The sequence below is a fragment of the Takifugu rubripes genome, chromosome 11 (assembly GCF_901000725.2).
Source record: "Takifugu rubripes chromosome 11, fTakRub1.2, whole genome shotgun sequence".
Taxonomy (NCBI): Eukaryota; Metazoa; Chordata; class Actinopteri; order Tetraodontiformes; family Tetraodontidae; genus Takifugu; species Takifugu rubripes.
The window spans coordinates 14,803,567-14,826,126 of NC_042295.1; the positions used below are offsets into that span (position 1 = coordinate 14,803,567).

Genomic DNA, 22,560 nt, shown 5'->3' on the forward strand with positions numbered 1-22,560 from the left:
GCAAACTCTTGGTGACCGTAGATACTTGGAAAATGAATAAATAGGCGACATCAATGAAGTTTTGCAACACAAGTGCATTTGTCTTTGTTTAAAAGCACGGGTCTGCAACTTCCGGTTGACGCGTCTCCTCCTGCAGCTTCACAGGTCGTCACGCCCTGACTCAGCTGCGCTGATAGCTCTCCTGCTGTCATATGATCCACATGAATGGCTGAAGAGTGCGTGTTTATCTTTGCGCTGATGTGATCGGATAAAACACTCTTCACGGAGATATCAGCTCACGTTCCAGCAGATTGGCGACGTGATGGTTGCGGGCTTTTCTCCTTTCACGGTGTCATCTCTGATTACAGCGATCATTGTCATCTCGAGTGAAATAAATAGATAAATCTGCTATTGCGGCTGTGTTTCATTTTAAATCAATTGTCCCGGATGTCCTTTGTTAAAATGTAGATGTATGCAGCGTATTATGTTGCAGTTGCACATCTCTCCAGGAAGATCCATTACCATGGTAACACCAAGCCTTGAGTGCCTTTGAAAAGGTTGGGCTCCTCTCCCCTCCTCTCCTCTCCTCTCTCTGTCTCTCTCTCTCTCTACCTCTCTGTCTCTCTCTACCTTCCTCTCTCTCTACCTCTCTGTCTCTCTCTACCTTCCTCTCTCTCTACCTCTCTGTCTCTCTCTACCTCTCTCTCTCTACCTCTCTCTCTCTCTACCTCTCTGTCTCTCTCTACCACCCTTGCACAATAGTCTGGTTGGAACAACAGCGCTCCCCAGTCTGTCGGTCTATTTTAGTCTGTCATTTAATAGTGAAAATGTAAATATTTTGCAGTTATGGGACATCTTTTCTGATGATTTCTTTCCTGGGACGCTGGATGTCTAATAATGGATTGTTGCCATGGCTGAATGAGGCTTTAAAGCAAGTTTTGTGGCTTTAGGGCCTTTGGACATCGATCTTCTATCAGCGGACTTTATGCACAAGGATCCCAAAGTTGTGGAAATGACAGCAGGGCCGTCAAAGAGGGAGGGAAATGTCTGGAGAGTCGCAGACTATCTGCAGCAGGTGTCCTGCTGTCCAGCCTGTCAGCAGTGGGGGGTTCTGCTCATCCTGCCTTGCTCTCACACCATGTGTGTCCGATGCATATCGGCTGGAGGAGCAGGAAAACCGACCAAGTCGCATCGCAGCGCGGGTTGCGCCGTTCCGTGCCCGGGCTGTCTGCACCCTGTAGAGCTGCCCTGCTGGGACTGGTCATCTGCCCCCTCCTGTCTCCCTAAACACCCCACAGTGAGCCCTGCGCGTGTCAGCCCCGACGTCACCAAAGGCCCGCATCATCAGGTGAGATGAGCTGTTTCTGTGGTCCCGCACAGATGAAGCAGTGAGGACCAAATAAAAGGACCACTCATTTCAGGAGCATTCATTTTTGTCCTGTGGGTTACATTTATTTAGAGGAACGTGCACCGTCTGGACACGGAACAGATGGCAACTCCGAGACGTTCCCGCGGTAAATATACTAATAAATGATGTCGTGATCCCGACACAGATGACTGGATTCTGCGCCCTTTCCCCGTTACAGGTTCAGGTCCCGGAGGATCACCAGCAGATGGCGCTGTAGACCTGAGTGAGGAGGAGATGGAGCAGTCCGTGTTTGGTCAGGAGTCAACCCTCATTCCTAAGATCAAACCATAAATCTTTCACACTTCTTGCAAGGGTCTGTTTGCTTGGGTCAGATGTGCGCCGCACGTTTGGACCTTCCTGCAGGCTTTTTGGGTTTGTTTTTTGCTGCCAGTAGATGTTGCACAAGAGCGGTGTCTCGTACATGGGGAGGCGAAAAAAGGAGACAAACGTGAAGCCAAGAGGGAATAAAATCTCATCCAAGAAACAAAATAAGACAATAAGAAACTCGAAGCTGGGAGCTCGCTCTGAAAACAAACCTATTCATCCTAACTGCTGATTCAGCTGCAGTCGGACCCAAAGAAACCGGTTCTCAAAATATTTAGAGGCAATTGCACGGTTGTGGTTCAATAATGATTGGGGGTCAGTTGCCGTTTTCTGGACAGGAAACAAATTGTAGGGTATTAAAGGGGGGAAGTGGTTACATCAGGGCTCCGCCGTGCAGCACAGCCGAGACTCCGGGATAACGTCTAAATTGTTTATTTCTTCTCTTTGGGGCAGAATGGTGTAAAACATGGAGGCTAATGTTTGTTACCTCTTATTTATTGTCATGAAAACACCACTGTGATGATGAATTTCAGCTTTCTGCACAGTCACACGGGGGCGAAACGAGCCGCCTTTTCTAAACCAATGGACTCTGTCTCAGGCCTGCGCTTCGCCCTGGATCCTGCATCCGTTCCTCCATCCCTCCGTCTCTCCAACTCCTCCCTCACCGTCACCTACCACGGAGGGGACCCTCCCTCCCCACCGCCACGCGACGATGGCGGGGGAACCGTGCCCTCCGACCCCGGGCTCACCCTGCCGGAGGCCTGCGCTGACGTCGTCATCGGTCGAGGGCAGTATTACTGGGAGGTGGATGTCTGCAACAGCTCTGTCTACAGGATCGGTAAGAAGCCGCCATGGTTTGCTCGGGCTGGGCCGACGCCAGCGCTCTCATTGTTCGCAGAAACCTACATCATTAGTCAGCACGGCCGTGCTTGTTTGAGGAGGCAGTCGCATGTAAACATGCATGTACTCGCCCACAGATGCAAAGGTCACCGGACGATTGCAGACCAACAGACTTCACATCGCCAACGTTGGGAGGGTTGCGACGTGGTTTAGGTTTTAATGCTGAAGAAGTGATCGTTTACACGTTCAAAACGACGCATCTGAAGCAGGAAAGGCAGCTTTGCAGTCTCTGTTCTACCTTCAAACTAAAAACGTTTAAAAAAAAAAAAGGCAGCGGTGAGCTTGAAACGGTGCCACAGTTGTGGCTCGTAAAGATAAAGTTCCTGTAATCCGTGACAGACCGGTGCCACCATACGGGAAAACACACATTACCTCCTATTACAGTAAAACCATTACAGCGCATCAGACCGAGACGAATTTTTAATGTCAGTATGCTAACACGCTCACGGTAGCGTGCTAATTAATAGCAGATGTTCACGATGCTAAATTAGGCTGTTAATTGGGGCTTTTTTTTCCAGCAAAACACAAGCTGCACAATAAGTTTATGTCGTATTTGAAATAAACTGGGAATAAATCCTGAATTTCCTGTCTCAGGTGTGAGGTCAGCAGATGGTTCTGGTGGACTCTGGCTCCAGAGACTGGGCCCCTCTTTCTCTGCAGTGTATGATACAACCCAGGAGCCGCTCTGCACCGTCCCCCCGCAGGTCAAAACCATCGGCGTGTTCCTGAATTTCGGCGGCGCCGCCCTGAGCTTCCATAATCCCCTGACCCAGGAGCACCTGGCCACACTTCCGACCCTCTTCCACCCCGCTGGGGTGCGCCCCGCTCTCTGCCTGGGCCAGGGCCGTATCAAGCTTCGATGTGGCCTCCCCCCGCCATTACACGTGTTCCTCTGCAAGGACTCAACCTACAGGGGGCCCCGCAGGGCTGGAGCGGGCCGGTGGGACGGAGACACCCAGTTCCAGTCTGTGAGGAAAGTCATACAAAAGTTCGAGGGGCTGAATGTGTCGGACCCAGAGTCCAGTTTTGGATCTTCCTGCTCCACCTCGGCTGTCCTTCCAGACCTCCACTGGACGGGTCCTTCGGAGTAAGAGGAGCTTCAGAACCACCTCGGAGTGGTTTGATCTTTGGTTGCCATTTGAAAGGCAAATTTTTTCTATCGTGAGGGACCTTTGGCTGCCTCCCTCTCTCGGCTTGACCCCTGAGCAGCAATAGAGCCTCTCCCCAGGACATAAGTCTTTCTCCCCTCTCCACAACCCCCGCTGGCTCAGACCGCAGGCGGAAAGAGTTTCTGTAATTTAGCGCGTGAGGAATGGGCGGGACTCGGAGCAGCGGGGCTCCTTGATTTATTCTGTGTGCTGGTTGTTGGACGGCAGGGGGTCCCGCAGCAGTTCTGCTCCTGTATGTGGGCGCAACCCCGGGGATGTGCATTTGCTCAGCCCCATTTCGGTGTGTGAGCGGCAATACAGAAGTGACAGGGGGGTGAGAGTCTGAGGTGCGAGTACAGTCGCACCCGTGGTGTTGACACAGGGCCGGGGGGACAGGTGGTATCTATATACAGTTGGCGGCGACATGGGTTAACCCTGGACAGTAGATCTGCCCTTTTCTGACCTTTCTGAAGCCGCGGGACTCCAAACCACTTCAAAAGGGGCAACAAAGGGCAAGTGAACAGAGAGGGAGAAAGAGGGAGAAAACAGCATGAATGAATTAAAGACAGCAGGTGATGACCCGCCAGAAAAGGAATGAGCCGAGTGTGGGATTCCCATCAGCCTCCATGCCAGGACGCTCTGAAAAGATCAAGTATCTCAGGCCACCTGAGGACCGCTGCTGAAGCCGCTCCTTTACATTAAAAACAGAGATAAGATGGACGAGGGAAGCCAGAGTCCACAGCCTGGTCCCAAGCAACCCCTCCCACCCCTCGCCCCCATAACCAGACACAACAAAATCCCTCTTCGGTTTCCTTTGAGTCTTGTGCTGCCCAGATTTGACACATTTTCACAGACGTGATCTCCGAAAAATTCCAGTGTGGGAAAGAGAGACTTAGTGGTGAGATTGCTGCTCAGGATGTGGGAGGTCTGGGGGCTCGTTTTTATTGAGATTGCTTACAAGGTCTCTGACAGATACAGAATTTCCCCGCTTTTACTGTCACTAACCATGTTGACATCAAACCTACACCATTTGTTAGCCGAGTCTTCCGACCTTCCATTGTGTCCCGTCTCCCTTGTTTTGCACCGTGGCCACATTTTGAATGGGGGGGGGGGGGTGATTATGGAAGGGAAAATTAAACATGACCCTTTTTTCTGCTCTTTTTCCCTGTTTTATGAAACATTGTGCCAAAACTGCGTTTTTCTCTGCTAAATCAATACGTGTGTTGTCATGTTGGAGAGTGCGATCTGTTTCCTGAGACCACCCAATCTGTAGATTTGAATCTGAAAATTAAAGGGGGGAAGAAAAAAAAACAACAACCCTGCAGTCCTTGTAGCACTGGGGCACTTTTAAGGATGAGTAGGAGTGGAACGGGGCCAACTTTCCACTGTGCATCCTTCACGTTATGCATGCATGAAATCAGTTAAGCAGCGGGTCAGAGCCAGTAATAAGTGATGAGTCAGAGAGGGCCTCGTTAGACTGTCGCCTCTCAGGATGACTGCGCGGCGATGTTTAACAGTCGAGGTATTTACCGGCCGAGCAGGAAAACGTGCGCGCCCCGGCCGCCTTGGCTCGGCTCTCTCCCCCAGATCTATTAGCGAAGGAGTGTGTGGAAGCAATTTGACTCTTGTAAACAGAAAACGGGAAGGCGTGACACAGATTTCAAAGGGTGCCGAGGAGAGCGAGGGGAATTCGCAGGGAAGGATGTCTCAGACTCGGAACGTGTGTGTTTGATAAGCCCACCGCTGCTTCAGCAGCAGAAGCGGGATGGGAATTAGAGCCTTCGCTCATCTATCAGCTTCTCCCGCTGGCGTTTCATCGTCTTCTTTCATAAGGAATCTTTAAACCCTCTTTCAAGTGGAGAAACCTGGAACGGTCCCTGATTGATAGTTCCAACATTTATGGCGGGCCCCTATCAATGTTAGAAATATGACTTTAGGTCATCCCACTGATATGATTATTAATATAGACTTACTTATTTTATGAGATTTTGTTAGAATCTAAAATTGATTGAGATATGACCTTAAACATGTTGAACTTTAAGGGAATATACACAAATACAATATATGAGGCTTCTGTTCCGAGCAGCCGGAAACGTCACCATTAAATTTGAGACTCCCCCCCCACATATTGCTCATGTTTTCCCCATCATGCAGTACCGACTTCTCTCTTTCGCCTTAGTGTCAAAATAAACCAAGCAGTGCCCCCCTCCCACAACAACAAGCACGGCCTGCACATTTGGAGGCGGCTTTTGCTTCTGCCCGCTAATTACCTGCCGTAATTATTGTCGCTCACGATCTCCATCATGGATCTCATCAGGAGCGGTGAGAGAAATGGGAAGTTTCTCCTCGGAAGTTTCGACTGTGTCTGCAAATTGATTCCATTTGTATGAATAAACATCGACTCTGCAAGACTTCTAACATTTGCATGTGGGGTGGGGGGGGGGTGGGGGGGTTAGTCATCCCTTCCCGTCGCCTGCTAAGAAATTAGCTTCACAACTGAGCGGGCCGCTTCTTATTACCATCATTATAAGCATCAGCATAACAGTGGCCGTAAACGCATCACGCACCTCTTTTTGGTCTTTCCGCTTCTGCAGCTGCAATAATGGGCTCCTGTTATGTCCATTACGGCGTCTATTGAGGAAAATCGGCGCTCTGGAGCAGATGATTTATCTATAAACGCGACTGCCTCCTTCAGATGAGCGCCCGTGATAACGCGCTCACGCAAGCTGGCAAGACTGTCGGAAATGCGCCATTCTGGCCGGAGCCGACGTCGTTTCTTATCTAAACATTAGTCGGGAACGACCGTTAAAAACCGATTTTTCCAGTAAATGAATATGACCGAATCAAAGAAAGTGTTGTTGTTTGAAAAACGTTATCAATTAGATTATGCTGATTCTGAAGCAGCCTTTCATTTCTAATGGTGTGTGTGTGTGTGTGTGTGTGTGTGTGTGTGTGTGTGTGTGTGTGTGTGTGTGTGTGTGTGTGTGTTTGTTTGAGATGCTCTGTTAAACGTTTGTGACCTGCAAACCAGGTCGTCTGACAAATGGAGCAAATACACAAAGTCAGGTATCCATATGTGAACCCTTCCAGCTCACACACACACACACACACACAGACAGGGGAACATGTGATAGCGTCATAAATGATGTCACAGTGTGTGTCCGTGCGTTAACAACACTGTACTGTACAAAAACAGCACCAAACTTCCCAGCGAAACATTGCAGATGATGTTAGTTCTGAATGACTCTTGAATTCTGTTTTCTCGATTTAAGGACGTTTTGCACTGTATCAACATTCCAGTCGCAGAGTCATCATATGGAATGGTGTCAGACTGGACGCGTCATGCGCGAGCCGGTCTCCAATACACAAGCCGTGTCCGTAAGTCACCGGGTGCTGTGAGCTCCAATAGACAAGTTACCGACCAGTCTGCGTAATGAATCACCGCGTCCAGCGCAGGATAAAAGTGTCGGTTACCACCCGATGATGAACTGCAAACAGGCCATCATCGACTCCCATTGCTGCCGCGCCGGGGGTGGGGGTGCGCGTCAATCTCCACACCCATATGGAAGAGGCTCCCACAGGACGCCATCGCGCCTGAAAGTGACACCTCACGCTCGCACTTTCGCCAGCCCCAAACCGATCGATCATGGCGCGTCTTTACGCACGACAGTGGCACCGTGTGGGTCCCACGGAACATCAGTGTCTGCCTTTTAATATTCCCGGTGATGAGTCCCACCGCAGCCGTAATATAAGCATGACCTTTGCTAAACTCTTCAAACTAAATCAGCCACGAGTGAAACAAATGTAATGTAAACTTCAGCCTCTGGTCTGCCCCCGAGGGGCCCCGGGATGGTTACTCAACTGCTTTGTTTTATTTAATGGGAAGGTTTCCCAGATCTAAATAGGCCCTCATAAATTTCTCTTGCTGATATTGTGAAGCTCCACATTGGCCAGAGAGGGGTTTTAAAAGATTTAGTGTTTTAGTAGCTTTTGGCCTCTGCATCCGCGTCAGCGAGCCAAGAAATATAGGTTATAATAAAGACAGAGACGTCGTGTGACAGGGGTTCGCGTGCAGGGCGAAGTATTCTGAGTATTTTCATTTGTTTCTGTTCTCGAGATTAAAGCTTCAAACACACTTGAGAAAACAGACGCCAGCACAGACTCGAACACTCTCCTCTCCCTTATAGATGATCTGGAGATTCGCGCTCTTCCCATCAGCTGATGCCCCCCCCCCCCAGCCTGCAACATCCTCGGTGATTGACTGCACCATTGAGCAGATTTATCACAGCTGCAGAGTGTGAAATCAGAGCATAAATACCATAAATCAGAGATAAAGCCATCGGACAAACAAGCAGAGCGCGGAAACACGAGGAAATGAGGGAGCATTTGTCACCAGCAGGAGAGCCTTTATCATTCCATCACTCCGATTTTATAACGATGTAAATAAAAAAAGAAAGTCACCACTGGCAATAGGTGTTGTTATCTCTGACACCCCGAGTATCTAGAGAATGTGTTCTAACTTCAGATTTGATTTTATTGCTTTTAAAAATAAAAACCTTCGAGTTTTGCTGCATAATAAATCAGACAAAGACTGTTTTCCACAACTTAAGCCTTAGTGATTTGATAGGGGCGTCGATTTCCATCGCCCGCATCCACCCCCACCCCCACCCCCACCACCCCCAGCCCATCATCTACACCCCCCTCCTCCTCCTCCCGGCCGGTGGCTGCTTTAAGATGTCAAGGAAGTGGGCTATAAAACAGAAGGGGAGCGAGGCTCCGAGGGGATTGTTGGTGCTGAGGAACCGCGCTGATCTCTGAACCGAGTCCGGACCAGGCTGCGCTCGTCCGGGGACAGAAGAGCGAGATCTCGGATAAACTCCATTTTCCGTCTCCGCGGAGCGCTGCGACTTGGGAGTTTTTGCGGGGACACGAGCTCGAGGTGTGGGATGCTGGATCGTCGTGCGCTCCGAGCCGCGCTGTGCGTGTTGGGCTGCGCGTGGCTGCACGCCGGAGCGGCCTCGCGGCTCAAGTCTCCCGCGCTGCCCATCCAGTCGGAGCGGGAGCCGCTGCCGTCCAAAGGCTTGTCAGGTGAGAACCTCATCTGCAGGGTCGTGCATGTGTACGTGCGGGGAGCAGATCCTCCAGAGACGATGATCACATTTTATTGGGAGGAATCTTGCTCATCCGCAAATTTTCACATTGTTTTTAGGAATTCTTCAGGCAAACACCTTCAATAATCCCAATCATGCGCGTGTCCCTATTAATGTCAGTCTCTGATGGAAGCAACAAAACGACATTTATGTTCAAAAACTAATTATATTTAGGATTATTGATGGTCTTCAGGGCCTCCTGGGGAGTTGGCCCACTAAAACCGAACCTTTCCCTTGTTCTCCCCCCACGAGCAGGTATTTAAAACTGGCTGTAACTTGATATCAAAGTGATGTTAAAATGTATGGAACATATTAAGTTCTCTTTCTTATAAAGCATGAAACGTTCCGCTCTCCCAAATTTGGATCAACTTGGCTCAGGCTGCGACATGCACACTCGTACAACAGCCAGGTTATGACCTAACCTCAGCTCTGCTAACAATGTTTTAAAAAAATATTTACACTCGGCCCGAGCTTTTGTATTAGATTAGGGTTAAAAGTTCTTAAATTCTTCCACTCTGCTGACAGGCAAACTCGACGTTTCTTTCAATTTTCCCCTGCCCGTGTTGCTCCAAGTGTAAACTAGCGGCAAACATCTGAGTCATAACCGCAGTGAATGCCATTCGATTCATGTGTGAAAGTCCCTCCGAACTAAAGCTCACTGCGGCTTTTATAAGCTAACGACTCTGGAGTTCAAAACTGTGGGAACTCCACGTTAACCACCGCCTGAGACGGCTAATGCTACGTTGGAAACTGTAATCAATCGACTTTCCATTACAAGCTCCCCGAGATGATTTATTTCTGCAGAGACAGAAGTGGCAGGCGAAGCGAGCGGCTCACAGTTTGGCTCCCTCCGACCGGACTGGGCTGTTTAGAGTGTGCAGTCACTTTAATGAAAGTATAATGTGAACCAGGTTGATGGTAGCGAGAGTTTAGCTTTAGCGTTGGACTCCGGCTCTGCAGAAATTTTAAAATATTGATCATACGCCTCTAAGCGAGCAGGGAAGTATAGAAATGCACGATTCGTTGCCATGAAACCTCTTTCTTGGGTTTTAAATAAAAATAAAAAAAGGTCTGCTGGGCTCCTGCTCGTGGATCACTCAGAGTATCCGGGACAGGATGCAAGCCCGTTCCCCCCTCTCATCTGAGGCTCTGAGGGAGTTTCAGTCCGACATGCCTGGACAGCGAACTGTGGAGGGGTGTTTGTCATCTCACTGTCTGGCTATAAAAGCACTGCAACTCTCTTCTTTTGGATACGAAACACTCAATTTAGCTCAAGATGTCTCGCCGTTTTATGAAATATTCCTCTTTTTTTTTTCTCGGCAGGATGTTCGTTCGGGGGTCGGTTTTATTCTCTGGAGGACACGTGGCACCCAGATCTGGGGGAGCCCTTCGGCGTCATGCACTGCGTCCAGTGCCAGTGCGAACCTGTAAGTCGTGCTTCTCTCCCCCCGTCTCTGGTAACAGGTGGAGCTCCAGGCGAATCAGGAATCCAACGCCCCTGCAGTAAAGCAGGATTCAGTTGAGATCTGGACAGTAACTAACGCGTAGGCTTCTCTCTTTTTTCCCCCTGGCAGCAAAAGAGTCGTCGTGGCAAAGTGTTTGGGAAAGTAAACTGCAAAAACATCAAGCAGGACTGTCCCGACCTGGGCTGTGAGGATCCTGTGCTGCTGCCCGGCCACTGCTGCAAAACCTGCCCCGAGCGTAAGAAGCCGTCGTTGTGGTCTCAGTTCTGCGAAGCTGGTGGTGGAGGTTAGATCACAGGGGCCAGAAAACTAGCAAGCGCGGCTCATATTACACCGAAAACATGATGGGAAACCATACGAGCCGAAGGTTCGATGCAATAAGCTGCTCAATTGATTTTCCATTCAGCTGCAACAAATGCACATTTTCTCTAACCAGCCATGACTGAAGGAAACCAGCCAGGTTAGCTTCATTCACACACTGCCAGCCCCACACACACACACACACACACACACACACACACACACACACACACACAGAGGGTGGGTCTTGATGTTGCGCCGTTCTCCGGCAGATTTGGTGTTTTCCTACTCTGCCTGTTTGGTAATGGAATGGAAAAAGCAAAGCACTGTGTGTTGTGGTCAGGCTCCTAGGAAAAGGTTGAGTGTGTCACTCTTAGTTCTGGCCCCGGCTGGGCCGACCTGTTTGCATTAGTGGTGCGTGACACACCTGAGGAAGACGCGGGAGCGCCGCCGCGGGTGGTTCTGCTCAGATTTATTTCTCGTCCTCCAGCCGATCGAAGGGCCGATCCAGCCGATCGTTACCCACGTCACCGCGCTTCCGATTGAAAAGAGCGTCGCAGCGAGCTAAAAAACACTGGGAACGCTGCCAAGTCTGAAAACACATAAAGCACAATGCCAGATAATAAAAGGAAAAATCTGACTGTAACACAATCCAGAATACAACTGCTCACCGATCCAGCTGGGAAATATAAAGCTTTTTTACAAATACACAGGAACTTATGGAGGCTTTCATAGACTAACACCAGCCGTATATCCTGACGGGGAGCGTGCATTCAACATGACATGTAGCGTACAAGTCTAGAGTTTAGAAGTCTTAAAAAATAATATTTAAAGCTCATGTCAGCACTGCGCGTGACATGCTGAGGTTGGTTTTCTCTCTCCAGGGTTGGATGACAAGAAACAGACAGACTCTGTGCTGGACAGCTTCGACTACTTCCTCGAGAAGGACAAAGAGAAGGTGGACGACCTCCACAAGTCCTACAACGACCGCTCCTACCTGAGCTCCGAGGAGGTGGGCTCGGAGGAGAGCCGCACCGGTGAGTACGGAGCGGCCGGGCCGCACGGGTGTGGCCTCAGAACGGGCCGCCGCTCACGCGTCCCACACTCTCTCCTGCAGACTTCGTCGCGGTGCTGACGGGGGTGACGGACTCCTGGCTGCCCACGTCCAGCGGCGTCGCCAGAGCTCGCTTCTCTCTGACCAAAACCAGCCTGGCCTTCGCCATCACATACAAGAGGTGAGCCCAAACAGCCGCGGCGTCCACCAACACGCTGCGCGGAGCTGTGAATAAAGATGTTCCCTGTGCGCTTCCAGAATGGACCGGCCCAGTAAAATAACCTTTCTGGACTCGGCTGGGACGGCGGCGTTCGAGTACAGAGTCCCCAAAGGACAATCGCACATGGTGAGACCTCACTTCCCTCCCATTTGTTTTCTTTTCGATGCGCATTTTTCCCCCGGAGAGCACGAAATCAGCGGCGGTTCAGCTGTTTGTTGTTGTAACACTTAATTGTGGTTGGCGTCCGCATGCCTGCCTCCATCCCGACACGTCCTTTCCCGCCAAGATACACACGTCCCCTCGTTGGGTTACAGACGCGTGGACTCGGCGAGGCAGGCGCCCCCTAAACGCAGGTCCCGCAATTTGCGCTATTATTTTTTTGATAAATGTCTGAGCGGCGGAGGGAACAGCGGCGCAGCAGAGGAAACGGGGGGAGGGAATTTTTCTCATGTTACATCACCGCGCAGCAGAGGGACAGCGAGCATTGCTAATTAAAATGGAGATTAGGCTCGAACTGCGAGTTATGAGGTGCCGGGACGAGGCCGCGGTTCTTGTGCGAGCTCTCGGGAAGAGGCAGCGGTTTCCTGTTTAGGGCCCGGGAGCAACAGTCCCGCGCTTCCGACGCCTTTAGCAGATGTTGGAACGCTTTGGGTGTGCGACCGTGAGGAATTGAGGCGGTGACACTGGAGCTCACCTGCGTGCGCGCTCTTGCAGATCTGCGGCATGTGGAAGAACCTGGCGAAGCCTTTAATGCGCCAGCTGCAGGCCGAGCAGATCCACATCAGCATGTCGACGTCGGTGAGCCGGCGGGAAGAAGTCGAGGGGAAAATCATCAAACACAGGGCGCTGTTTGCTGGTACGCATGGAATATTCTGTGAAATATACTTTCCATGTGTTAAATAAACCCCGAATTTACGATTGAATGCAGTTGTTTGTGTTCACGCGGGGGCGTTTCTGGTCCGCAGAGACCTTCAGTTCAACCCTCACGTCCGAGAACGAGCACTCGGGCATGGGAGGCATTGCCATGCTGACGCTGAGCGACACGGAGAACAACCTCCATTTCATCCTCGTCCTTCAAGGCCTCATCAAACACAAAGAGACAGGTGGGAGAGGTCAAAGGGCAGATCCACGAAAAGGCCGTAGATTAAAAACAACCGGAATCTTGTGTTGGAATTTCTGCTTCAGTCTTAAACTGGTCTGTGTCCGCAGAGCCGCATGTGGTGCCCATCCGAGTCCAGCTCGTGTACCGCCAGCACATCCTGAGAGAAATCCGAGCCAACGTCACCTCTCACGTGAGTAAAGACCCCAAATCACCCTGAATCCATGGTTGCCGGGACCCGTTAGCGCGGTGGAAGACGGTTGCCGTCACATTACGCGTGACAACACGTGACATCCGCAGCGTCATGGCAACTTGCAGGTGTTGGAAACGATTCCAAAAGCTCCAAAATTCCACCGGGCGCAGATGTTAGCATGCAGCCCTGCTGCCAGAGCTAATCACCGAGCGTTTTACGCACTGTTTACGTGTGCACCAGCAGCACCGAGCACCCCAGATGGGGGCGGAGCGCTTTGGAAGCTTCGTACAAACGTGTGCCGGATGCGTCTTAAACCAGGATGGACAGGAAAATTAAATGTGGCACCCCCTCAACACCCCCCCCCCAGCAACCACCGCAGCCGCAGCCCCTCGTCTCGGACGTCGCCGCATCCGAATTCCTTTGCTGCCGCCAATCTGATCACAGATCACTACTCAGGGGCATGACAGGACAAATGGGAATCATGGGAAAACATGACAGGGGAGAAAGTAAGGAGAGGAGCGTTAGCGGGTGGCAGATGTGTGTGGGGGGGCGAGACGACAGACTGCACACACACTCCTCACACATGTGAGTCGTTAGCGGTCTGTGGGCTGAGCTGGATGGATGGATGAAGGAAAAGAGTGATGAAAGTCAGGTCTGTTTTGAATTTTGCCAGGAATTGCGTGAAGGGCTGATGCGCCTCGCTCCAGTTTAGCGATGAGAAGAGGCAGTCCCTCGGAAATATGCACACTGTCCCCGGACTCCCGGGCGAACCCACGCCATTGACAAATTTCAGTCCGTATGAAAGACACGGCGTGCGGAGGCTCCAGGCTTTGATCTCTGGTCTTTGAAGGCAGCATTTCATTTTCCTGTGCACCGCCGGACAGTTTTATCGCCCTGACCACAGCGCGCTCTCTTGTTTTCCAACCTCACTCCCATCTGATTCCATCTATTCAGTTCCTTCGTCGTAAGTCAGTCTGGGGCCATCCTCCACCCCCCCACTTTGGCTCCTCGCTGAGCGGATTTATGATAGATGTATATTTATATTGAACGGGGGCCCCGGGGTCATTAAACGTAACATTTTTGTCAACGCGCTCATCCACCCGTCCTATTAATCCCATGTTTCCTGACACGCTGACTGACGGCCGCAGCTCTGTTGGAGTCCCGTCGGCCTGCGAGAAACTATCGTTCACTTCATAAAAAAGCCGCAGGAAGCCGTATTTTTTTTGCAGGGGATTTAAACTCGCACCTCTTATTGCAGCACGACAGGTTTCCTTTTGCTTTGCAACCAGCTGAACAAAGAAAATCGGATTCTGTCTGTTGCAGGACCCCGATTTTGCGGAGGTGCTGACAGACTTGAACAGCCGCGAACTCTTCTGGCTCTCCCGTGGCCAGCTGGAGATCGCCGTGGCAACAGAGGGACGGGATCCTCGACAGATCTCCGGCTTCATCACCAGCAGGAAATCATGTGACAGTAAGTGTCGGCGTTGGGGGGGGGTGGCGTTCGTGAGATGGTTTGTGCTCGTCCACCTGTGGCTGCTTCTGTCATTTTCCGCTGTAAATACCGGATTTCTCGCGTTTCCTTTCAAGTCTCCTCGCCAGCGGGGAACCGTGTTTATGGACCTTCTGGTGCGTTTGGTGCCGCACCGGTTTTTGCACGTCTGTCTGGGAGACGGTCAGGCTCTGGAATGTTGGGAAGAACCCAGCCTTGCCTTTTTTCAGACGTGTTTTCTGACAAGTCCACTTTTTTGAGTCGAAGTTCTGAACACGGAGGTGCTGCCAAGGTCACAGTCTGCTGGACCCGAGTCTCCGCCCGGGTGTTCCAGCGCTGTGATTAACAGCGTGACGTTATGTGTAAAGAATTCCAACCCAACACTCGGCTTTCTCCCCCTCTCCCGACTCCTCTGTCCTTCCCTTCTGCACTTTTCTCATCCTTACTCATTCCCTCCCGTCCTCTGGCTCCGGTCTGAGCCTGCTGGCCCACGCTCCAGGCCGCTAATTGCTCTTCCTGATTGGAGTTACAATTGAGTCCATCCTCCCGACGCGCTGACATTATCCGTGGACGCTTCTCTGTCTGATGTGGAAGCAGGGAGGGGGGGCTCTAGTGGGAAATGGATTTAGATAAGTCGCTTGAGCGGAGACGTGGATTTATGATATTGATCTGTCTTTGTGTGGCGCAGCGATCCAGAGCGTGATGTCCAGCGGGGACGCGTTGACCCCGGGGAAGACGGGAGGCGTCGGATCCGCAGTCTTCCACCTCCACGATAACGGAACCCTGGAGTATCAGGCACGACGTCATCCTGATTTCTTTCCCTAACTTTGACCCATACAGATGCAGAACACTGACTTATTCACTTATTCTTCTGCCCCAGGTCCAGGTGGCAGGTCTCACCAGCGACTTCGTCGGCCTCACCATCGAGCTGAAGCCGCGGAGGCGGAACAAGCGCTCGGTGCTGTACGACCTGACGCCGGAGTACAACAAGGCCACGGGGCGGGCGCAGGGCAGCTGGAGCCGCCTGGAGGCGCGGCACATCCACATGCTGCTGCAGAACGAGCTCTTCATCAACGTGGCCACGGCCCACAACCAGGACGGGGAGCTGAGGGGGCAGATTAAGGCCCTGCTCTACAACGGCCTGGAGGCGCCCAGACACGGTGCGCACCGCTCCGGGTGAGACAGAGCCAGCAGGCGCCAGCGGCCAGGTGCTCAGAGTTGTTTTTCCTTCTTCCAGTGCTGCCCGTCACCCTGGCTGGACAGTTTGTGACCCCCCCAGTGAGGACCGGCGCGTCGGGCCACGCCTGGGTGTCCGTGGACAGACAGTGTCACCTGAATTACCAGATCATCGTCGCGGGTCTCAGCAAGAGCGATGACATCACGGTGAACGCTCACCTCCACGGCCTGGCCGAGATCGGCGAGCTGGACGACAGCAGCGCCACCCACAAGAGGCTGCTGACGGGCTTCTACGGCTCTCAGGTACGCGCACGTGCACAACCCGCGGCCGTGAAGGTGCAGATAGGAGGACGCTCACGCGCGCTCTCTTGTCCCGCAGGCTCAGGGAGTGTTGAAGGACATCAGCGTGGAATTACTGCGACACCTGGACCAAGGCACCGCCTTCATCCAGGTCAGCACCAAGATGAACCCGAGAGGAGAAATACGAGGACAGGTATGGGCGCACGTGAACCTCCTGACAGACAAACGCGGGGGTTTGCTTTGATCTGGACAACGAATAAAAGGCTTCTTTAAAGTTACGAGTACAGTAAAGCCTTCACTAGCCCCACACACACACACACACACACACACACACCCTCAGACACCCACACACACACACACACACACAGAGTCCGGCTGTTTTTCTAGCACACAGGTCCAGCTTAAAAACAGCATCTGTTCAGGAGCGCAGAAATGCTCCATTAAGCAACAATTAACGGGCTTAATTATTAAGCAACAATTAAAGTGGCCTTAACACCGGAGCTGAGTCGGGGTTCAGGTGTGGCCGACGCCTTTCTCACCTCTCTTTTCACTTTCAATCCTTCCTTTTCCTCCAGGTGCACGTGCCAAACTCCTGTGAGTTCGGGACCAGGGGGGAGGAGGAGGAGGACGGGGACGATTTCCTCGCCAAAGACGCGGAGGAGCTGAAGAAAGACCCGCAGACCTGTTTCTTCGAGAACCAGCATCACGCTCACGGCTCCCGCTGGACCCCGAACTACGACAGGTGTTTCTCCTGCAGCTGCCAGGTAACGACGGTGAAGCTGCTGCCCGTGAGGCGTTTGGGTGTCGCGTGTAAAACTGAGCTCCTTCCCTGCAGAAGCGGACCGTCATCTGCGATCCGGTCATCTGTCCCGTCCTGACCTGCTCCAGAACCGTTCAGCCTCAGGACAAGTGCTGCCCAGTCTGTGACGGTGAGACATTCAGAACATTCCAGACTTTCTGTCCACAGCAACGATGGATTTGAAGAATAATTCTCGATCCGTAATCTTCATTTCCCTCCAGAGCGGAAGGAACTCAAGGACGTGAAAACTCCAGAGAAGGTGGAAGAACATCTGGAAGGTTGGTTTTTTCAGAACCTCGTCTCCTAGATTTTCATTGAAATGTTAGTTATGGGTTTGAATCTCATTGCGTCATCTTTGATTTTATGGAAATGTGATTCAAATGTTTGGCTCATTCCTGGTCCTAAATCCCCCGTATTGAATTTCTGCAGACAGATAAGTGAATTCAGACTCTTTTTTAAAGCCTCTTCCTCCCATCTTTTGTCTCAGGTTGTTACTTTGAAGGAGACCAGAAGATGCACGCTCCTGGAACCACATGGCATCCCTTTGTACCTCCCTTTGGCTACATTAAATGTGCCGTCTGCACTTGTAAGGTAAATATACATGAATTAACCCGCTCACATCTGCTTGGATCCACATTCCCAACCCCCCCTGAATGGTTCATTTGCCCTGTATTAGCCTCCAAAGAGTCATACGTGCATGTGACATGAGTTCAACCTAAAGGAATGTCCAGCCTTTACACGTATTTATGTGGAAAACAGCACTAAGACACCTGAATCCTGGGCTTCCTCTGCAGGGGTCTTCAGGAGAGGTGCACTGCGAGAAGGTGACGTGCCCGGTCTTGACCTGCGCTCATCCGGTCAGGCGGAATCCCTCCGACTGCTGTAAAGAGTGTCCAGAGGAGGAGAAGACCTCAGCTGCTCTGGAGCACAGCGACATGATGCAGGCGGACGGTCCCAGGCACTGCAAGTTCGGCAAGAACTTTTACCAGAACAGCGACAACTGGCACCCCTGGGTGCCGCTGGTGGGGGAGATGAAGTGCATCAACTGCTGGTGTGACGTAAGTAACGGCGGCGCCACGTTCTGTAGCTCCTCCTCGCCGTGGCTTGATGGTTTTGGCTCGCTCTCCGCAGCACGGCGTGACGAAGTGTCAGAGGAAGCAGTGTCCAGTGCTGACCTGCACCAACCTGACCCGCAGGGAGGGCACGTGCTGTCCCGAATGTGCCGGTAAGATATCGACAAGCTGAGCTAGGCTAGCTGACGGTGAGCTAAGCTAAGGTACGCTACAAATGGTGTGTTTTCTGTAGACTCCAAAGAAGAAGCTGACCTGATGCTGAAGAGCCCAGACAAAAGGAAGACCTGGAGACACTGATCCATGACCCCCCCCAAAGACCTCTTATCTCACCCAGAGCTGCACACTGGGCCCCCCCTCCCACCTCCTCGTCCTCCTCACCTCAGTTAGCAGCTTCAGGATCGTAGCGAACACAGAGGAGCGGAAAAAGGGAGGAAAGACAACAGAAACCTTCCAAAGACTCGTTCAGCGAAGGGACGTAGCGACGGCGGGGGACCAACCAGACTTTCAAAAACGCCTCCTTCCACTTTTTTTTTATGTTTTGCTGGAATTTCCTACTTTTTGCTGAGGCAGATGGCGTAGAACCGGAGCACGGACTGTTATTGGGAGGATGAGCGCCGTCCCGCGGAGCAGCGCACGCCGGAGGAAGCGATATTTCACTGACAGGACGTCCAGCCGCAGCTGCTCCGACCGGACAGAGAGGAACAAATTCTCGAATGGATGCGAGTTTGTGTTCGCGCCAGTGCACCCGTGTGTGTTTTACTGGAAAGAATAATCAGCCAAACAGGAAGAGCAAACCTCAGGGGTGGCGAGGAGGGGTGAAAATCAGCCGCCGCGCAGCTTCGTGGATGCTGCGGCGCTTCGTCACCCGGAGAGAAGCTAGCTGTTCCATTTCTCTGTCAAAACAAACACCAGCTTTGCCTTCACCCCTGTGAGCTCATCGCTTTGCTGCTCTGGTTGTTCCTGTTTCAAATTAAGTAATATTTTATGAATTTTTGAGCTGGTTTGTATTTTGTATTTATTGAATGGCGGGACAATAAAGGATGTCGGTAAAACGAGGACTGTGAGTTCGTTATGGTCCATTTGTTTCTGTTATTTCATCATTTTGCACCATTTTTCTTCCTCTCTTCCTTCCAAATAACGTTCAGCATGTGAGTTTGTGATTGCAAGAAGAAATCCAGCCAGTCCTTTTGATCTTTTTCTTCTCCAGTTTTGTCTCTCTGCTCCTATTTTTCCTGTCATCGGTCTCATTTTTCTTATTTATCGCGTCCAAACTCGCGTTTTCACCACTTCAATTTGTCATATTTATATAACATTTCTTTCCTGCCATTCATTGTCTTCCTTTCTGTCTTTATTAACTACTTAGTTTCCGTTAATTGTGCTCTTTTTCTTCACTTGCTCACGCTGCATGTGTGCGGCGAGGATTTCATCATGGTCACACAAACACACACACACACACACACTGCGAACACACTGAAACATAAACACATGTACACACGCACAAACTGTTGAATCGGGAACACACGCATTGCCAAAAGGACAGGAAGGATTGTTTCCATTTTCCACAAACACACACGCACGCGCACATACCAGACACTCCCCTCTACTGGACAACATATGCAATTACACCCAAGTGGACCTCGGCCGTGTGTGTGTGTGTGTGTGTGTGTGTGTGTGTGTGTGTGTGTGTGTGTGTGTGTGTGTGTGTGTGGCGGGGGAAGGGGAGGTCAAAAAGCATGTTGGAAACTCATCATTGGGCCTGCAGCAGGGTGAACTATAGTGTGGATGTCAGAACCGAATGGCAAAGGTCAAAGGTTGAGCATCCTGAGTCATGACCAGCGAAGAGACACGAGACACATCGGCAAGAACTGTCACATGAAAGCAGCACTGTGAAAAGTACAGAACTAAAGAATAAATAAAGATCTAATTCTTGGAAAGGTCTTTTAAGGAGGAAACATGCCGGACATAAGAGTGACGTGGCTAAAAAGACCACTTCTGCTTGTATGTTTCCCCATTAATTTGGTTAATCTGTTCCCAAAATGTATTAATAACTAAGCAAAAGGCTTTATATCAACACTTATACAAAATAGATGTTTTACTGTGTGATGGGAGTATGTAGAATCATTTAATCTTGTCCATATGCTCGTGCGTTTTCTTTCATTAAATTATTATCACACCATATAAAAATGGTTTTAATGGCTGAATCCTTTCATCCCCTCGCAGGTTTCAGTTTTATTTAACTTAAGCTTTAATGAAGAGTCTTTTTCCCCTCTGAAACCAGACATTGACGCTGACGCACAGGCAGCAAAAACCGGCCAGTTCTGCCCTCTGCTGGCGAGTCGTGGTATAAAAGCCTGCGGGGTCATTAAATGGTTCTTTAAGTTCGTGATTTTTGTGAGGTCATAAAATTGAGAAAGGTTTTGGTTTCAAGCTGGCTTCCTTTTCACACACTTTACACCCTGTACTGGTGGTGTGAGCAGGACGGGCCGAACACTCTTATTACATATTTTATCGGTGAATGTGAGTTTCTCATTGTTATTTATTGTTAACAATAAAAGTTGAGCGAAGGCAAATTTATCAACATTAGAAAATTACAAAAAAAAAAATGAATTCCCCTTTTTAACTACTAACGACCTTCAAAAGCTTTTAAGCTAACTATCCCTTAAACAAAAACTATTAAATCTAGGGCAGCAATAGTTTATGCGTGGCCAGAGGCCATAAATGGTCCAAATATAGGAGCAGCAGTCACCCGACAGCTGTTATCTGATAAATTAACTGGTCACATCGGCAATTAATGGTAAAAAAAATTAAATTAAGGCCTGAAAATGAAGATGTTTTGAAAGATTTAACTCGGCAGTTTCTATACACCAAACACGGCTAAAAATCCACTGTAAAACACCCCGAGGGACTGATGGAGATGCAAGAAAGAAAGAAATGACCACACACACGGTTTCTCTGCACTAATAAACGAGAAAGCGGGTATTTTCCTCACAAAATGTCAGATTTTTCCGTTGGCCCCACATGGAAAAGGTTTTTAAAAGAGGCTGAATTGATTCTGAAAAGGCTCCTAATCAGGAAAAAACGACCCCCTTCATTGATCTCCGACATTTTACCCTGAATCCCTTTAACGGCCTCGGAGGTGACGTGAACCTGCTGCAGCCCGAGCTCACGCCGGTGCGCTTGCATGTGCCTGGAGAGTCTGTTTGCATCTGGAACCTTGATCACAAGGCAGAGTTCTTACTTCTGAGCCATCAAATAAAAAGGAAAAACGCACCAACTTTAAATCACAAATACCCGTTTATAAGCGCAAAACCTAATTTAAAAAAATAACATTTTGAAATAAGATTTTGTTGAAATGACGCTCTAAGTATATTAAAGAAACAGTAAAGTTTAGCAGGGGAATTAAAAAGAAGCCAAAGTCACGGAGATCCCATTACGGCTCTTGGGTCCTTGAACGCAGCATCATTGTTTGTGGGTCTACCACCGTCTCCATGAAGAGCTTCACATTTATTCCCCAAACACCATGGAGAGTTCCAAGAAGAGCCCCCCCCCCCCCCCCCCCCCCCAATGCTTTGATTCATTTGTCGCAGTCTGCTCAACACCCAGAGTTGTGTTCTTAGTTCTGGGGAGGAGACAAAAACGGATGTGATCCATAAAATTTGAGCATCTATCTTTAGAAGCGTCAGCTTTATAATCGCAGCTACCATCAGAAACCATTCAGAAACTGGGAGGCACAAAAATCTAACAACTGGAAACAAGTCACACACAAAAGAGAGAACATTTGTTAGGAGACAAACCGGACAGTTATGGAATTGTGATTTAATGACATGACGTTTCAATGACATGATCAATTACAAAAGATGGAGTGAAAACGAGGAGAAAGAGATGCTGAAACTTGCTGAAAAGTCAAATTATAAGTTAAAAAAAGAGTTAAACTCCTGCACTTCAAAGGGGACTCCAGTTCTAGTCTAAAAAAACCGAAATAATTGGACAATTTGTGGACTTGGACTCCAGAGCCAACAACAGGGTCCGACGCGCGTGGCACCTCCAGCGGGCTGATTCCTTCGGCGTGACTCCAGCACGCGTCCTCCCACAGGTAACCTCCTCTCTCTCCCATCCGGCTCCCGCCAGTGCGCACGCCGCTCCCTCCCTCCTGCATCCCAGTCTGGCCAGTTGGCTCCGAGCAGCGCGAACCCTGCTCAGCTCTGCACATCTGGAGAGACGGCGCGTGGCCGAGGCGGCACCGGAGAGGGTTTAGTTTTCATCACCGACAGATTTTGGCGGCGGAAGCACCCGCATTGCAACACAGGAGCGGCGGAGAGACGCGGCGGAGGTGCGCTTTGTTTCATCGCGTCGGTCCTGCGCCACCATCGCTGTGGTTATTTTACATTCCCACTCTTTGGACCACAGCGACGGCGCCCGTTCTCGGCTTTAACCAGTCCAGAAGTTGGACTCTCGCGGCCGCAGGATTCTCCAGCAGCGGGGAGC

The 22,560-nt window shown here is 50.5% G+C and overlaps 2 protein-coding genes and 1 long non-coding RNA gene across 3 annotated transcripts; 2 read left to right on the forward strand and 1 right to left on the reverse strand.

Annotated features, from left to right (window-relative positions):
• Positions 1-751: 751 nt before the first annotated feature.
• Positions 752-6,017, forward strand: LOC115251594 (E3 ubiquitin-protein ligase TRIM17-like). Its single transcript, XM_029844467.1, has 5 exons — positions 752-1,327; positions 1,439-1,493; positions 1,566-1,640; positions 2,310-2,549; positions 3,206-6,017. Exons 1-5 carry the CDS (start codon positions 965-967, stop codon positions 3,700-3,702), a joined length of 1,230 nt encoding a protein of 409 aa, XP_029700327.1. The 5' UTR covers positions 752-964; the 3' UTR covers positions 3,703-6,017.
• LOC115251595 (uncharacterized) lies at positions 1,512-6,576 on the reverse strand. Its single transcript, XR_003890134.1, has 3 exons — positions 6,327-6,576; positions 6,030-6,124; positions 1,512-1,606 (listed from the first exon to the last, which is right to left on the reverse strand). It is a non-coding gene; the product is annotated as an uncharacterized lncRNA (long non-coding RNA).
• A 1,936-nt stretch (positions 6,577-8,512) lies between these two features.
• On the forward strand, positions 8,513-19,131 carry chrd (chordin). The gene is made up of 21 exons (XM_003968737.3): positions 8,513-8,847; positions 10,233-10,336; positions 10,484-10,610; positions 11,557-11,709; positions 11,790-11,907; positions 11,985-12,072; positions 12,661-12,802; positions 12,912-13,049; positions 13,156-13,238; positions 14,562-14,709; positions 15,416-15,522; positions 15,608-15,887; positions 15,965-16,206; positions 16,283-16,396; positions 16,779-16,967; positions 17,039-17,132; positions 17,224-17,280; positions 17,490-17,593; positions 17,797-18,060; positions 18,134-18,227; positions 18,308-19,131. Exons 1-21 carry the CDS (start codon positions 8,706-8,708, stop codon positions 18,370-18,372), a joined length of 2,853 nt encoding a protein of 950 aa, XP_003968786.2. The 5' UTR covers positions 8,513-8,705; the 3' UTR covers positions 18,373-19,131.
• The last annotated feature ends 3,429 nt before the right edge of the window (positions 19,132-22,560 follow it).

Bases quoted from the DNA above. Each gene is read 5' to 3' on its own strand.
- chrd (XM_003968737.3), top strand. From the start codon at position 8,706: ATGCTGGATCGTCGTGCGCTCCGAGCCGCGCTGTGCGTGTTGGGCTGC. The intron at 14,710-15,415 runs GTAAGTGTCGGC...TGTGTGGCGCAG, and splicing joins CAGCAGGAAATCATGTGACA to CGATCCAGAGCGTGATGTCC. The intron at 15,888-15,964 runs GTGCGCACCGCT...TCCTTCTTCCAG, and splicing joins CCTGGAGGCGCCCAGACACG to TGCTGCCCGTCACCCTGGCT.
- LOC115251594 (XM_029844467.1), top strand. From the start codon at position 965: ATGCACAAGGATCCCAAAGTTGTGGAAATGACAGCAGGGCCGTCAAAG. The intron at 1,328-1,438 runs GTGAGATGAGCT...ACATTTATTTAG, and splicing joins CCAAAGGCCCGCATCATCAG to AGGAACGTGCACCGTCTGGA. The intron at 2,550-3,205 runs GTAAGAAGCCGC...TTCCTGTCTCAG, and splicing joins CAGCTCTGTCTACAGGATCG to GTGTGAGGTCAGCAGATGGT.